This window comes from Colias eurytheme, chromosome 6 (assembly GCF_061535395.1).
Source record: "Colias eurytheme isolate Ceu_HAF_F1 chromosome 6, ilColEury1 Martin Lab GWU primary, whole genome shotgun sequence".
NCBI lineage: Eukaryota > Metazoa > Arthropoda > Insecta > Lepidoptera > Pieridae > Colias > Colias eurytheme.
In genome coordinates, this window is record NC_142985.1 from 13,063,380 (window position 1) to 13,079,628 (window position 16,249).

Below are 16,249 nucleotides of genomic sequence, written 5' to 3' on the forward strand. Positions count from 1 at the left end.
ATACTGTTCGAGCAGGCCGTAGTGCGGGGGTCACGGAGGAATTCTACCAATATGCGTCTTGACGGAACACAGTGGGGTTTTGGTCGGTAGGAATCCGACATAACCCACGGCCCCTCCCCTGGAGGCCGTGGGTATCTATGAAAGATTTCCCCACTAAAACAAAAAAAAAAGGCCGTAGTGCGGGACGGGGTAAAGGTGATTTTCATGTGATTAAAAATTAAACCTATAGTCCGACCTATAGTAGACTTTTCACTGTAAAGATATCGCTATCTATGCGGGTGAAACCGCAGGGCATTGCTAGTGCTTTATAAAGATAAAACAATAAATAAGTTTTTACTTTGTTAGTAACGACCTTCAGAGAGACGTGATCACGATTTGCTTATTCTAAGAAAAATATTATATAACGTGTGTTTTTAAATAAATATGTTTTCGATATCATTTTTCTTAAAGTCACGCTTCGATTAAAATGAACCTTTGAATGGAACTCAATTTTGTGGTAGGGAATAATATTCAAAAAGATTATTAAAATTGGAAGCATTGGAAAAATAATATAGAGTCTATTAAAATCACGTAGAGCGTCATAAATACGGTTTAAATCATTTTATTACAGAACCTAATTGAAATAATTAAATATCATTTTATAACTCGATGTATTTTTAATTTTTTTTTAATACAATATGTATAAAATATAGATTAGATAATAGATCATAGTCATAAAATAGCAATAAACCTCAATCCCTAAGATCAATACCTTACGTAATCTGAATCAGAAATTATTAAGTTCATTTCTAGGTATTAATGTATGTATGTCTTATTAATATACTAGCAGTTTTACCCATAATGCCCCGTTCCTATTGCTCTTACCTTGATGATATTATAGCCTATAAACCTTCCTCGATAAATGGATTATCTAACAATGAAATATTTTTTCAATTTCAGGAACTATGGATGCTATCTGAAAAAATATAGGTTTACTGTAAAGTTTTATCGAAATCCGTTCAGTACTTTTTGAGCCAATTCGTTACAAACATAGGTACATACAAATCTTTCCTCCTTATAATATTGGTATGGATAATTAGTATAGATATCTTCGAATTATCTAGATTCCACCAACTTACTGTTTGTCTAACAGAAGCTTAAAGTTTATAAGAGGATGAGTGAACGTTCTGACAATAGAGTTAACTTGCTAACTTCTTAAGACTCATTGAATATAAAGGGAAAATTAAGTTATAACTTAAAAATAACTGGATACAAATAGTTGCTTGGATAAATTAGGAAATTAAGTAGAGGATGTGAGATAAATAAGTAAGCTTTTTAAAAGTAGGGCAACTTTATACAGGAACATTCCACCTGGAAGTTAGAACAGTGCTTAAATCGTGGGTTTTCTCAATCCAGATAATATAGCAGGATTCGATTTCGGGTATAAACTAAATATAACTAATAATCCCGTTTTGAAAAAGGTATCAACATTACCTTGATAGAGAAAGCAACCTTGCGATAATTTTCCTATGTTTTTTTTAAGCTATTGCATAGCTTCTATCGCGGGCCTTGAGCGCGGGGATCGAATCCAGAAATTGCGTAACGAAAAACCTCACACTCCCCACTCCGACGGTCGCGGAGGTGTGGCTTGAAGGCATAGCATGCAATAGCTTTACCGCGGCAGTCCCCGAGTGCCACACGTCTTTTTTTAATTTACTTTTTGCGTGGCATATTATGTCCTTTTTTTACTGCAATAAAGAATTTTTATTTATTTTAGTCTGTGTTTTTCGACTATATAATATTATAATGCATTTAACCTACAAAAAACTGGCTCTATAATGTACCTAACAAAGCATTGTGTTATAAAAAAAAAACAAAAATGGCAAATTTTCGACGACAGTTCAATTATTTCGAAGTTCACATTATGGTTAGGGAGCCAGAAGCAGATTTTATGACCAAGTTCCTCTCAAGCGGTAATTAGTAAAATGCATCAGAGTATAGTATTATAAAGCCTCGTGAACGTCAGCTGGAGCTCGGTTGGGGGGATGAGCGGCTGTAGCCTCCCACGCACGTAGGAAAAAAAAATACATTCATTCATTTCCTCTCAGCTAAAAATTTGTCAAATTGTAGCTAACCCAATATCTCAACGAAAAAAAATAATCAGCTGGTTACAGCATGGTGTATTATACGTCAGCTGGTGGCTCGAACATGAAAAAAAAAAAATTATTTTCCGTGATTTCCTCTCAAACAAAAATTTACCTGATGATAGCTTATATGTAACTGTGGATAAATATATAAGTCAGCTGGCTGTATCTTGGTGGAAAAACCGTCAGCTGATACTTTGAAACTTATTACATAGGAGTATCTATTGCCAATTTATATGCATCAGCTGACTAGATTTTCCTCAACTTATTGCTAGCTGATTCTTTTATTTATCGCATCAATATATTTTTAACACTCTCACTCACAAATTTTCATCTGAGAGGAAATGACGATATCTTTATGGAGTTTCTTGCCGGTTCTTCTCCATAGATACTGCTTTCCGAATCTTAGTGATATAGATATTATAGATCTCTTAGTGAGTCCCTAGCACGTAAATTATAATATATAGAGCGTATGGCTCTTTTCTGTAATATAAATATAGTTTCTATATCTGCAGCCCTGCACCATAGCAGAATTCCATAGGACATAATGCTATGAAAGTAGCTAAAATAAACCAATCTAGCCGTGTCTTCATCGGTGAGATGCCTTATTCTTCGAACTGCATATGCAGCTGAACTAAGCTTAGCAGCGGTGGTGGCAACATGGGCCCCCCATTGTAGCTTCTCATCTAGTGTCAAACCAATCACAAGAAAAACAGTGGAATCCACAGGGTATAATACCTCCCCGTTTAAAATAATATCCCTTTTCACCTTTTTTACATTTGGAAGGATAAATTCTACACAATTTGTTTTTTTTTTGCATTATTAGCAGTGAACCAATTAGATATGCGTAAAAGAGCAGAGTTTATTATATTGTTTTTTTTTTTTATCGAGTAACTAGTTCATTTATTGCTAATTGATTATTTAATTATTTAAATATATAAAATTATTTGATTACATACTTATTCGTTTCAAAAATATTGATACTGAATGTTTATTTTAACTCAACTCTTATATTGAAGCGTAATGTCGAATAATTAAAGATATCGTCATTTCCTCTCAGATGAAAATTTGTGAGTGAGAGTGTTAAAAATATATTGATGCGATAAATAAAAGAATCAGCTAGCAATAAGTTGAGGAAAATCTAGTCAGCTGATGCATATAAATTGGCAATAGATGCTTCTGTCTAACTCCTATGTAATAAGTTTCAAAGTATCAGCTGACGGTTTTTCCACCAAGATACAGCCAGCTGACTTATATATTTATCCACAGTTACATATAAGCTATCATCAGGTAAATTTTTTATTTGAGAGGAAATCACGGAAAATAATATTTTTTTTTTCATGTTCGAGCCACCAGCTGACGTATAATACACCATGCTGTAACCAGCTGATTATTTTTTTTCGTTGAGATATTGGGTTAGCTACAATTTGACAAATTTTTAGCTGAGAGGAAATGAATGAATGTATTTTTTTTTTCCTACGTGCGTGGGAGGCTACAACCGCTCACCCCCCCAACCGAGCGCCAGCTGACGTTCACGAGGCTTTATAATACTATACTCTGATGCTTCTGACGAATTATCTCTTGAGAGGAAATAATGAACCCAATTTGCACCTGGCTCCCTAACTATTATATAGATTGCCGCACTCTATGTATTTTCAATAATCGCGAATTGTAGTTTTCGTACATTGACCTTTTAAATATCAATATAGTCTGTCCACTATAAGAATTGCTTTTTGACAGCTCGACGGGTGATACCAGAAGTGATGTTCAAAAGATTATCGATTGTGATACCATTACAATTATAAATTAAAAATATTATCATAAATCGAATCAGGTACGTAAATAATAATTACAACGTAAACGTACTAATAAGATATGTAATAATAAGACCACATATCTATGCATTGTATGTTAAAACTAAACTAAACTAATATTTTATTATTTATTGGTTTCTATCTTACAATTTGGTTGTCTTTACGTTTAAATTATATAACATAATAGAAGAGTTATTCTGCATCGGATATATTTTACAGAGTATTTCTATCGATTATTATAATCTATCGACCCATCATTGAATAATTCTCTGTAGACATCACTAAGTGGGCGGGACCTGTCCATGAAGAACGATAATTATTTGTATGACATTTTAACATAGACAATACAATCCTTCATAGGCGTGAAGCTGTCAAAAAGCAAATTATATAATGGACAGAGTATAATTGTCATTGACAACCTTTAAAACCATTAATTACATCTATGATCTTTTAACAATAATTCTTATTTACAATGACGTCGAATTGATACAAACTGTTAAAATATATTGAATTATAAATGGAATATTATTTGTTATTTTACTTATAGTAACAACGCTTATTATTTCAACCTTGAATTTATTTTCGTTCTGGGAAAACCTATTAATAAATCACAATTTCATTCTAGATGTTTCTTCTGATAAACTATAAAATTGGTGAGAAGTTAAGACAAAACGTAAACGATATCATAAAACCATTAATTTTAATTTCTACGTAATTTAAAACGAATAACCCGACCATAATAGGTATCTGCTGATAGCCTGTAGCTGATTGCAGTTGAATACATAGAAAAAAAGGCATTTTACCTATCTATCAATGAATACAGAATAACATTCTTCACACAAGCATTTTTACATTAATCAGCATGGGAAAGTCTGACACTAAGTATTCCAAGATAAAACTGCATATGAACATAAAATAGAAACACTTTTTGGTTTGGAAAACGAGCCCAGAAGTATTGAAAAATAAAACTAATACTATTACCCTACAATCGATATCATAATATAAGTGGAATTTCTTACAAATGTCTTTATACTTAGTTAATAAACGTTATCTAAAAATAATAATAAAATAATTTGGAAAATCCAAAAGTGCACGCCTCATAATTTTTTTTAAATAAATATTTATTAATTATTATTTTTGTTTATTTAAACCACATCGAATCAGACCCTGAAAAATGAAAGGGTTCTATTCCTGAGCATACTCAAGCGTAAGAGAAAAAAAAGACTCGATTAGTAAAGTATTTCGGTCGCTATCGTGTTAACAAGAAAAAGGATCCGCACATACAGACACACGGACGTCCAAGACAGAACTTTTTTAAACTGTTTTTTATCTAGTTTAAATAACAAAAATGACATCAAAAATATCATGAACGTTAAAAATAGTGTTTTTTCTTAATATGTGTGTGTATGTATTATCTTACAAGTGCAATGTATGATACATAAAGACATTTTAAGTTTGAAAAATCAGATGTTTTGCGCGAAGTGACAGTAGTACCCACCTCAACGCTTCGCTTATGAGGCGTGCAATTAATCGTACTAAAATATTACAAATCAAGGATCGTACCTAGAAAGTCAAGAACAACTCAATTAATTGAAGAATTTCTAAAACATAAATACTTATTACCTTATCACATGTCATGGATTCTAACACGCTCGACACGTATTATAAAATTGCAATCAAATAATTGAAATATAATATTAACCACGTATTTCATATTAGAAATACACACGATATTAATTATAGATTGCATGGTAAAATGCACTTCTATTTTTTGCACGCCTCATAAGTGAAGCGTTGAGGTGGGTACTACTGTCACTTCGCGCAAAACATCTGATTTTTCAAACTTAAAATGTCTTTATGTATCATACATTGCACTTGTAAGATAATACATACACACACATATTAAGAAAAAACACTATTTTTAACGTTCATGATATTTTTGATGTCATTTTTGTTATTTAAACTAGATAAAAAACAGTTTAAAAAAGTTCTGTCTTGGACGTCCGTGTGTCTGTATGTGCGGATCCTTTTTCTTGTTAACACGATAGCGACCGAAATACTTTACTAATCGAGTCTTTTGCACGCCTCATAAGCGAAGCGTTGAGGTGGGTACTACTGTCACTTCGCGCAAAACATCTGATTTTTCAAACTTAAAATGTCTTTATGTATCATACATTGCACTTGTAAGATAATACATACACACACATATTAAGAAAAAACACTATTTTTAACATTCATGATATTTCTGATGTCATTTTTGTTATTTAAACTAGTTAAAAAACAGTTTAAAAAAGTTCTGTCTTGGACGTCCGTGTGTCTGTATGTGCGGATCCTTTTTCTTGTTAACACGATAGCGACCGAAATACTTTACTAATCGAATCTTTTTTTTTCTCTTACGCTTGAGTATGCTCAGGAATAGAACCCTTTCATTTTTCAGGGTCTGATTCGATGTGGTTTAATTGTTATTAAATAAACAAAAATAATAATTAATAAATATTTATTAAAAAAAAATTATGAGGCGTGCACTTTTGGATTTTCCAAATTATTTTTTTCTCTTACGCTTGAGTATGCTCAGGAATAGAACCCTTTCATTTTTCAGGGTCTGATTCGATGTGGTTTAATTGTTATTAAATAAACAAAAATAATAATTAATAAATATTTATTAAAAAAAAATTATGAGGCGTGCACTTTTGGATTTTCCAAATTATTTTAAATTTGTATTTCTGTTTTTAATATTTTCCTAGGAAAATAAAAAGATAGTGTCGAATTTAGAGCAAAAGCGCCACAAACACATTTGAAAATAATTTGGAAAATCCAAAAGTGCACGCCTCATAATTTTTTTTTTAATAAATATTTATTAATTATTATTTTTGTTTATTTAATAACAATTAAACCACATCGAATCAGACCGACAGCGTAAAAATATGCGTGTAATTAATTATTATCGTAGTATTAAAGTTGAAAAATAATGCAATTTAAACAAAATATGAAAGCATTCATGAAATTCTCACTCTATTATCGTATAATTCACAATGGACTTGATACTGACCTTCCTCTACGTGAGTGTAAGGAAGTAAACAATTATATGATAGTTGAGTAATTATGCTCGATGAAAACTCTAATTAAACTATCAGATGAAATGCGATTATCACTTCATAGCATCATTATGTTGTTAAGACACCATTGTGATTTTAATTAAGAGATTAAAATTACAAATTCTACCGGGTTACCACGATGTCTTAACTCTTAAAGTAGTATTAATTCCATTGTAGAAAAATGACTGAACTATACACTTTAGGTCGTCTAGCGCCATCACTTTTCCATACTGGATACAATACTTCTTTGTAATATTTAAGAACAAGTTAAAAAAAACTGCGACGCATTAATTTTCTATCGTTAATTTTTGTTTTTTTTTTTTTTGTATCATAAGCAACTTATTGGAATAATTTCAATCAAATTTAATATTCTGTATTTCTGGGAAACAATTATATTTCCTAATTTAGCAGTAGCGGTATTTTTAGTCCCGATACTTACTTTCTAACCAATCTTATATATAAAAATGAATCGCAAAATGTGTTGGTAAGCGCATAACTCGAGAACGGCTGAACCGATTTCGATCATTCTTTTTTTATTATATTCCTTGAAGTACGAGGATGGTTTTTATGTAGAGAAAATGTAAATATTATGTACCACGGGCGAAGCCGGGGCGGACCGCTAGTTGTTAATAAAACCGGTTATACAACAAAACAAATACAGCTTCTATGTGCAGTCTTTCAGCTGATTTGTACAAATATTTGAGGTTTATGTGTGTTCGAGGTTCGATGGCGAATTCCGAGCTTCGGCTTACAGATTGTGGTGAGATCGGGGGCTAAATAAACATGAACTTTATTAAAGTAAGATATAAAGTGTAGTAGAGTGTAGACTTCTTAATAATTATTAGTTGAGTTTATGTAATATTATTATTTATTGTATTTGTAAGGATATAGAAACAAAATACTGTATAAAAAATCATTAAGTGTATAGCGCTAACCCTTCTCCGCTTCTCTCTACAACACTAACAAGAACTAACGTCTACTTTCGGTTTAAGAATATTGAAAAGAAAATCATAATTTTTCACTGTAAATACCACTTCATCTTTCACAATCCAAATAATAGCTACTTCGACTATCAATCGATCGATCACAATATATCTATCGGATGAATAGAATTTTTGATGACATTTTTCCAAGATTTCTAAAGCCCCCAACTCAGCGTATTTTTATTATCCTAACCTAAGACCTAAGTAATACGAAACGAGCTGACGCTGGTCGCTAATAATCTCAAAAGTTAACTATTATTTGAAGTTTACTAACGAAATTAAGAAGATTTTATGAAAAATACTTAAACTTTGTGTAATCTTATACAAAGCGAAACAAAATTAACGCCTACCGAAACTTTAAGAGCAAAGTAGACGTCGTCTTAGTATTTATGTAGGCGCTTAAAATCTTAGTGTTAACTTTGTTATTTAAACAATGCTTGTAATGACTTTAAATTATTTTAATAATTAAATATCTAGCTAGGTATCTTTACATCATGTGATGTTTTAGAAATTTAATTCACATGTTTAATAACGGTGTGTACCTAATTTGCGAATGTATTTTTACATAGTATTTCTGAAATCTAATTTTCATTTTCGAGATCATAATTATAAAAGATTTTGTTAAAATCCTTTCAACCTTGATGAAACAATGGTATAATAAAATGAAAATAAAAGATAAAACTGAACAGAAGAAATAGTAAATAATATGAATTTTATCACGTTCGTGACGTTGTTTAATGAACCGGTTTGTTACAAAGGAACAATTCTTTTCCAATGACGAGAAATAGTTCAGAACTGTTCTTTCATAAAGATCTATAGGTATGCGGCGAATAATAAAACAATGAACGGCGAGCCGGGGAAATATAGCCAATTTTCCACTATTCATGATTTTCACCTTTACGAGAACTTATAAATAAGCAATGATCCTGTGATGGTTAATAAATAAATCGGGGTTGATATTAAAATTCTGTTTATATATTCGACCCGGGATTTGCTTTTTAATTTTCTCCATCTTTACCATAAGAAAGCACATAAAATAATCAGTACCCGTCTATTGAAATTTATGTGAGTAAATTCATTGTTGTGCCTTTGCCCTTTAGTATAAGCAATACAAGTAAGAACTTGTAATAATTAGTAATCTCTACGTACTCTTAGTAATCTCTAGACTCTACCTATATTAAGAAAATCATTCCCAAAACGCAATTAAAACTAAACTAACACAGACTTAGCTAATCATCCTTTACAAGATATTGAAATGTAAACGCAAAATGGGTTATAGTGAATAATTCAGGCCCATAACGGGTTAGTGCACCTATTTCGTCCAATTAGCAGCGAGCGCTCTCCGAAATAGTGTTATGTACTTACTGTAATGGCCCCGGTTTATATTCCGGTAGAGCAATCCTGTGTTATTGGTGACGTCATGTGGAGTTACCGTTTGGAAGCCGCAGAATACGGTTATGGTTACTTGGAGACTGGGAACGAAGGAGGTTCGCTTACGTAGGTACTTAAGTAGTAAGGAATGGCTTGGTAGTTTATGTATGCGAGTTTAGCCGTGACTAGCTGTGCTCCGCAGTTTTACTCGCAGTGTTCCGCTCCTGTTAGTTTTAGCGAGATGATAATATAATACAGCCTATAGCCTTCCTCGATAAATGGGCTATCTGACACCGAAATTAATTTTCAAATCAGACCAGTAGTTCCCGAGATTTGCGCGTTCAAACAAACAAACAAACTACAGCTTTATAATATTATAGTATAGATTAATAATTTTGGCTCCGAGAGTATAGACAGAAAAATTAACAAATAAACATAATAGAGGGCCCATAACTAGCCATCATCTTTAAAACATCAGATATCATCTTGTCAAAAGCCTGAATTTAGTCGATGCATTTGTCAGAAAACTAGTCCTAGGCACAGAATAATAACTACTAGCTATCCTAGGGTAAAGTTGAGGTAGATAAAATAGGAAGATTATAAAGGTATGTATACGTACAAAAAATGAGGTAAAATAAGGGTTTTATCTTGATATACTGTGTAACACCGCTCGTTTCTTAGTGCATGCCGCCTTAGCGCAAGACTAACCTAATTCGTGACGAAGCATAAATTTACGATAGTTTTACATCAAGTTTAACGTACTGTAGTTTAGTTGGGAAATGCCAATACAATCTTACTAGTTAAACTATTAATCTGAAAGTTGGTGTACAAAAAAATATATTATATTGACAGATTTTGATGTAATTAAAGATTTAAAAAGAAGTAGCTCAGTTAATAAAACCAACAAGTTCCAGAATAAGAAAATAATTCAAAAGACACTTTTCTAATAATTATAGTTTTCTAGCTTAGCCCGCAGCATCGCCCGCAGCTTAGCCCTACACGGAATATAAGTCAAAAGAAAATACGCATAACAAAAATATTTCAAAAGAATATTATAGATATTAAAAGTTCAATTACACATACTTAATCATGGTGTATTAAAGCTATTCGTAACCAACTTTTAACTGAGATTACGTTACGAACTTTTAACTAACTCTATGTTAGTTTGAAGTTTATTTCTATCACATGCAACTGTGTATCTAATCTGACACTCGATCAGGCTATAGAATAGCAGGTTTTTATCTCAGTCAGCTTAAAAGCCAGATTAGTTGCACTTATAACTCATTAAGAAGAATTTACGATGTACTTGTGTTGATGTATGTTGCTTGAAGTTGCGCAACTTTGCTGTTACTATGCATTTTTAAATGTACACTCAAAGTGGGATAAAAGCCTTTATAATAACGTTATACCTACTCATATGAAATGTTTCATACTAAAATCGCTGTTTAAGTTAGTAGTACTTAGTTTATTTATTTTTAACTTACATAGAAATCGGAACTGCCTAGTACCTATATACTCACAGTAAGAATTGAAATCTCCGGTCTGAAGAATTGAAATATTACAATCGAGTCATGTAGATTTCATATTCATAGATTTTATATTGATATAATGATATGTCTCCAAAATTTCTTCAATAGAATTCCTTTTGTAGACATCTAGATTATCAGAATACAATAGAACATTATTTCGCAGCGAAGGATTTGATTAAATAAATCTGCTTTCATTTGTAAACGAAATGAAAAAAATATAATATAAGTAATTTTATATTTGTATAAGCATGTATTGTGTGACGGGATTGAGAATTTATCCATCAATAGAATCATTTGTGAAATTTAGTTCGTAAATGAGTTGCCAGTTATTTAACTGTTAAAATATTTATTTTGCTGGCAAAAATTCGATAATTTTAGGTGTTCGATTTATGTTTAGACCGTTTCCTTGTAGTTCTACTCAGAAGTAAATATTATTATAAACACATACGAATATGCTCGAATATGATTCATTACAACGTCTTTATTTGCATATTTTATTGTATTTTTTTGTATTTGTAGAACAACGTCGAACTTTAAGATGATTATGAAAATAAAATCTAAACCATCGCTTTCGCTCTACAATTTTATTTACTTTTTAAATTAAACCGCATAACATCCAATCCAATTTTAGATTAATCATAGATACAGAGCAATGACAAAAAGTAACAATATCAACACATGTTTGTGATGTCCAATCGAATATAGAAACGTTTTTACAAACAAACTTCTGTTTTATTTAACAAAAAATAAAGTCCCTTTTACACAACAAGACCTGGACTCATAAAGATTGGAGATTATTTTTATGTAAGATGAATGGCGGGTTAAAAGTAATATTATCTTTATAGCTTACTACGTAACCCTTTGGATTGTCGCCTCGAACCTTAGTGTCGGGTGTTTTATCGTGTCAATAACCTTTTGCAATATTCTGCACTCGCGAAATAAGCTTAGACGATAGTTTTCCTTGAATATAAATAAAATTTCTCCGGAATTAAAAATGGTATCTAAAAGATCAAAGCTCGAAAACAAACACGATTTTATTTAAATAAAAAAAATATTCTAAAATGGATCTGTCTACATACCTACATGATATCTCACTAATATAAATGTTTATACGAATTGTATTAAGTATTTTTGTAATTTTAATCTAATAGTTTCTTCATATGAGATCACCTAGATTTCATTCACTATATCGAATTCACAGGTCATTCAAATGTTACAAGAAATAAATATTTGTGTATTTACATTAACAGTGTTTGTTCAAAATCAATTCTTAAATATCTGTTTGTAATACCATGTCAATCAATCACAACCAAAAATATACCGTCAAATCTGTTATAAGAAGGAAAACTCCATCAAAAATATTTCCAACTTGTTTACAATATTACCAAAAAATACTTCTTATATTTTAGGGCGCCACAAACACATTTTATGTATAGAAAACTTTTCCACGTAATCCGATCCCAGGTTATAAAATCTAGTATTGTACCACAGTAAGCTCCCAGGAGACCCGCTTCCAGCAAATCTCGACGTCAAATAAAAATATGCATTTGCAGAACATTTTCAATATTCAATACGTACGAACTCTGACTGAGATTTCTTATTTTATTCGTAAAAAACAACAATTCACAATCAATTGCAACTCGAAACTATATGTAGTAACTGTTTACCCAGACGTAGCCAACAAAAGTGCTCTGAATACGAGCAATATGACCCTTTAAATTAAATACGGAGCATTTTTCAGAAAATACTTCTTTCACATTTCACTATTTATGGTTGAACTCTATTTTCTTTGACTTATCACTGACGTGCCAAAATTATTTCGGTAAATTAAAAAAAATGGACGAAAACGATATATCCAATTTAGATATTGAATTCAAACGATATTTACAAATTCTACGGCCGTATTTGGGACAGCTTTTAGACCAAGATGTAATTGAAATATGCAACGCTTGGATTAAGAGACTTTCAAATTGCAATGACGATGAGAAATATTATCGCAATAAGTACATATTTGCACTCTGCTATCAGTTAGCTAAAGGTATACTCGAAAAACCCTTTTTAAGCCCACCGTCGTTAAGTTCCCTATGTCCTCTACCCGAAGAAATTATTAGTGATGATTCTTCAACTGAAGTTGAATGCTTGGTCATTGATTCTGAAAATCCGACCACTAAAGTAATATACAATAATCCTAAAACTCCTCTTACTGTACCAGATGATCAAATATGTGAAAGTGATATTCATTCGAATACTACTCATAATATCATAAAGCAAAGTGAATGTTTTTACACAGAGGAAATTAATGAAAATAAATTCACTCCATACGAGCAATCACTCCTTTGCTACACTTGTCCAAAAATGTATACAGATCGAAATGATTCTGAAGATAAAAATGACAAATATCAATGTAGAGCAGCAAACTTAATTATGAAACTAAGACAAATTAAAGAACAAAATATTCAACTTCATAACGAATTAATTGCATTAAAAAAGGAATCAAGATCCCCTCAATATGAATCTACCAGTAGTATTCATAAAGTTGATAATGCAACGAGCACAAATATGTCTGTACAAAGTAGTACTAATCTGAACTCTTTAAAAGAAAAACTGCAAGAACTTCAAAGCTCAAGAAATACATTACTAGATTCTATAGCTAATTTACAAGAAAAACTTGATTATTATGACGATATGAAGAAACGTGAATTAGAGGATATAGAAGCTAAACATAAATTAGATATGATAAATTTAAAAACAGCAATTCGGGAAGAAGTCTCAATTTCTAACAAAACTCAATTGGAAGACTTAAAACGCAAATATGAAGAGAGTATTGCAGTTATTACAAATAATCATGCTAGAGAAATTGAGAATATCACTCAATCCAAAGATAGCATTATTGTAGAAAAAGAAAAGATTATACAAAGTAAGGACTTAGAAATTTCACACTTAAAAAACAACATTGAAGAAATTAAACGAAATCAATGTAGTGTTATCAATAGATTGCTTGATAAACCTGATATTTCTGAGAGTTCATCATCAAAAACGGAAGAGTTAGAAAGAAGGCTAAATAAAATGGAAAGAGCTAGATTTAAAAGCGCAAAAGCTTATGAAGCTAAATTGGCACATTTGCAAAGACAAAAGCATGTAGCTGAGTGCTCATTGCAACTTCAACTAATGAAACAGCGTACACAAGTTATAAACGAAACCACTGATGAGACTCAGATAGAATTGACGACAGCATTGGATAAATTGGAAGCAAAGTATAAAGAAATAGTCGCCAATGTGCAAGCGACAGCTGTACAGCGAAGGATGCAAGATCAACTTGCTCTAGATTCCATAATTCAAGCGATTTGCGGTGTACGTGACACGTTTGCAAATTCACAACCCGCAAGTCAATTGGCAAGCAAAACTATGCGTAGTTCGAACAAGAATGGTAATCAGAGCGGCGACATTGAATTATCTACGTTGTTCCATGGTAACAAGGTTGGGAATGTGGTTGTGAGTAAGCCATATGGCGAGGACAGCGTAGTAAATGAATATTGTCTTGATAGCGAGAAACTTGGTGAACTATTTGACAGAGTACACATTCCACAGAGGGACACTGGCGATGCTCCAACGAAGAAGTAACTAACGTAACTGTTTAGGTTCGAAAACCAACTTCAATATGAATAGTTCAATATATTTGTGAGGTCGTTTGTTATTATTATTCGTGGTTAGTTTTAGAAATTATTTGTATATTTTCGTTATAATGTTTTTGTGACTTTAAGTTTGAATAAACTGTTTTTACTATTCCTATATTTTTTTTTTTTTTGTTATTTTTGGACACTATAAAAGATCGACGTCGTATAATATCCCAAAAGTTAATTTACTTGTAGACTAACTTTTGGGATACTTGTAAGAGATTGGATTAAGCTCCAAATTCGTATCTCAAAACATAAAGAATTTGGTGAACACTTTTACTACATCACTTTTACTTCCTTCATTCATTTAATTATAACTAACTAGGTTTCCACCCGCGGCTTCGCCCGCGCAGTCAAAGAAAAACCCGCATAGTTCCCGTTCCCGTGAGATTTCCGGGATTACATCATTTTCCCGGGATAAAAAGTAGCCTATGTCCTTTCTCGGGTATCAAAATATCTCCATACCAAATTTCATGAGAATTGGTTCAGTAGTTTAGGCGTGATTGAGTAACAGACAGACAGACAGAGTTACTTTCGCATTTATAATATTAGTATGGATTAAAGAAGTCACCAAAAAATAAACAGTCTTTACTATCTAACCATTACTTACAATTTATATGAAAATTATAACACGATTTCACCTAAATTTCACAACAGGCGAACCTAAAAAGCCTTGCCACTTATCAGGGATTTACATAATAAAACCATTGGTTCAACTAGTGGCGATCCTATCCCTAATCTACGATAATATCTTGATTTACATAGCATTTGCAATTAAATATGGCCGATTTAGATCTGTGGGCCGTGAGAATCGAAATTAGTTTGTCCCAATTACGTTTGGGAAGGGACATGTGGTCACTCTATGTGCTACAGATATACAAAGGAATAATAATGGGTTTCGTTATTTAGATTTTTTCTCATTAAAATTAAACATGGACAAATTAAACTAGGTATATCTAAAACTAAAAAGAAAAGTTTACCCACTTCTTAAAAATACATTCTTATTTGCCTTTAAATTGTAAACGGGCGGAGAATTTTATGTTAATAGTAGTGTCAAATTTTATGTTACAAAAAATTTATTGCTATTAATTTAATTATAAAGTGAATTTAAAATTTAAAAGCAAATTTTCTCCTGTGATTTTTTGCATACATATAAAGAATATTCAAACGAATTTATTTCAATTATAAATAATGATATAAACAATTTATTTTCTACGTCACAGATCTTTCTGGTATAAAGTAAATACATGCGGAAGCTAATATCAAATTTCTTTTAAGTGCAAAGGACACTAATAAATTAATAATTTCATGAATAAATTTCAAAAGGACAAAAATTTGCAATTAACATCAATACACGTTTCTCCGAAAATTACTTAATATTTTAATATAAATGACGCTAAAGTGAAACAGTCCAGGAAATTACATTTCTCTATTACAAGATAAATTACAGATGCTGTCTGAATTATCGCTTTATCCGACAGTAAGATACAAGATTGTATTTTAATGACCCCCAACTATGAAGCCAAAGCAAACATAAATTAAAAGCTATCTTGCCTTCCCTTGTTTGTTATATTGCTGCCTAAGAAAATACCTATTAAACATATTATGACGTAATTATAGAACTTATTTTTTTTGTGCGAGTATTGCCATGTATTCGTCA

The 16,249-nt window shown here is 31.5% G+C and overlaps 1 protein-coding gene across 1 annotated transcript; it reads left to right on the top strand.

Annotated features, from left to right (window-relative positions):
* The first annotated feature begins 12,715 nt into the window (after positions 1 to 12,715).
* On the top strand, positions 12,716 to 14,536 carry LOC149908126 (uncharacterized). The gene has a single exon (XM_090103289.1). It carries the CDS (start codon positions 12,752 to 12,754, stop codon positions 14,534 to 14,536), a length of 1,785 nt encoding a protein of 594 aa, XP_089959415.1. The 5' UTR covers positions 12,716 to 12,751.
* Positions 14,537 to 16,249: the final 1,713 nt, after the last annotated feature.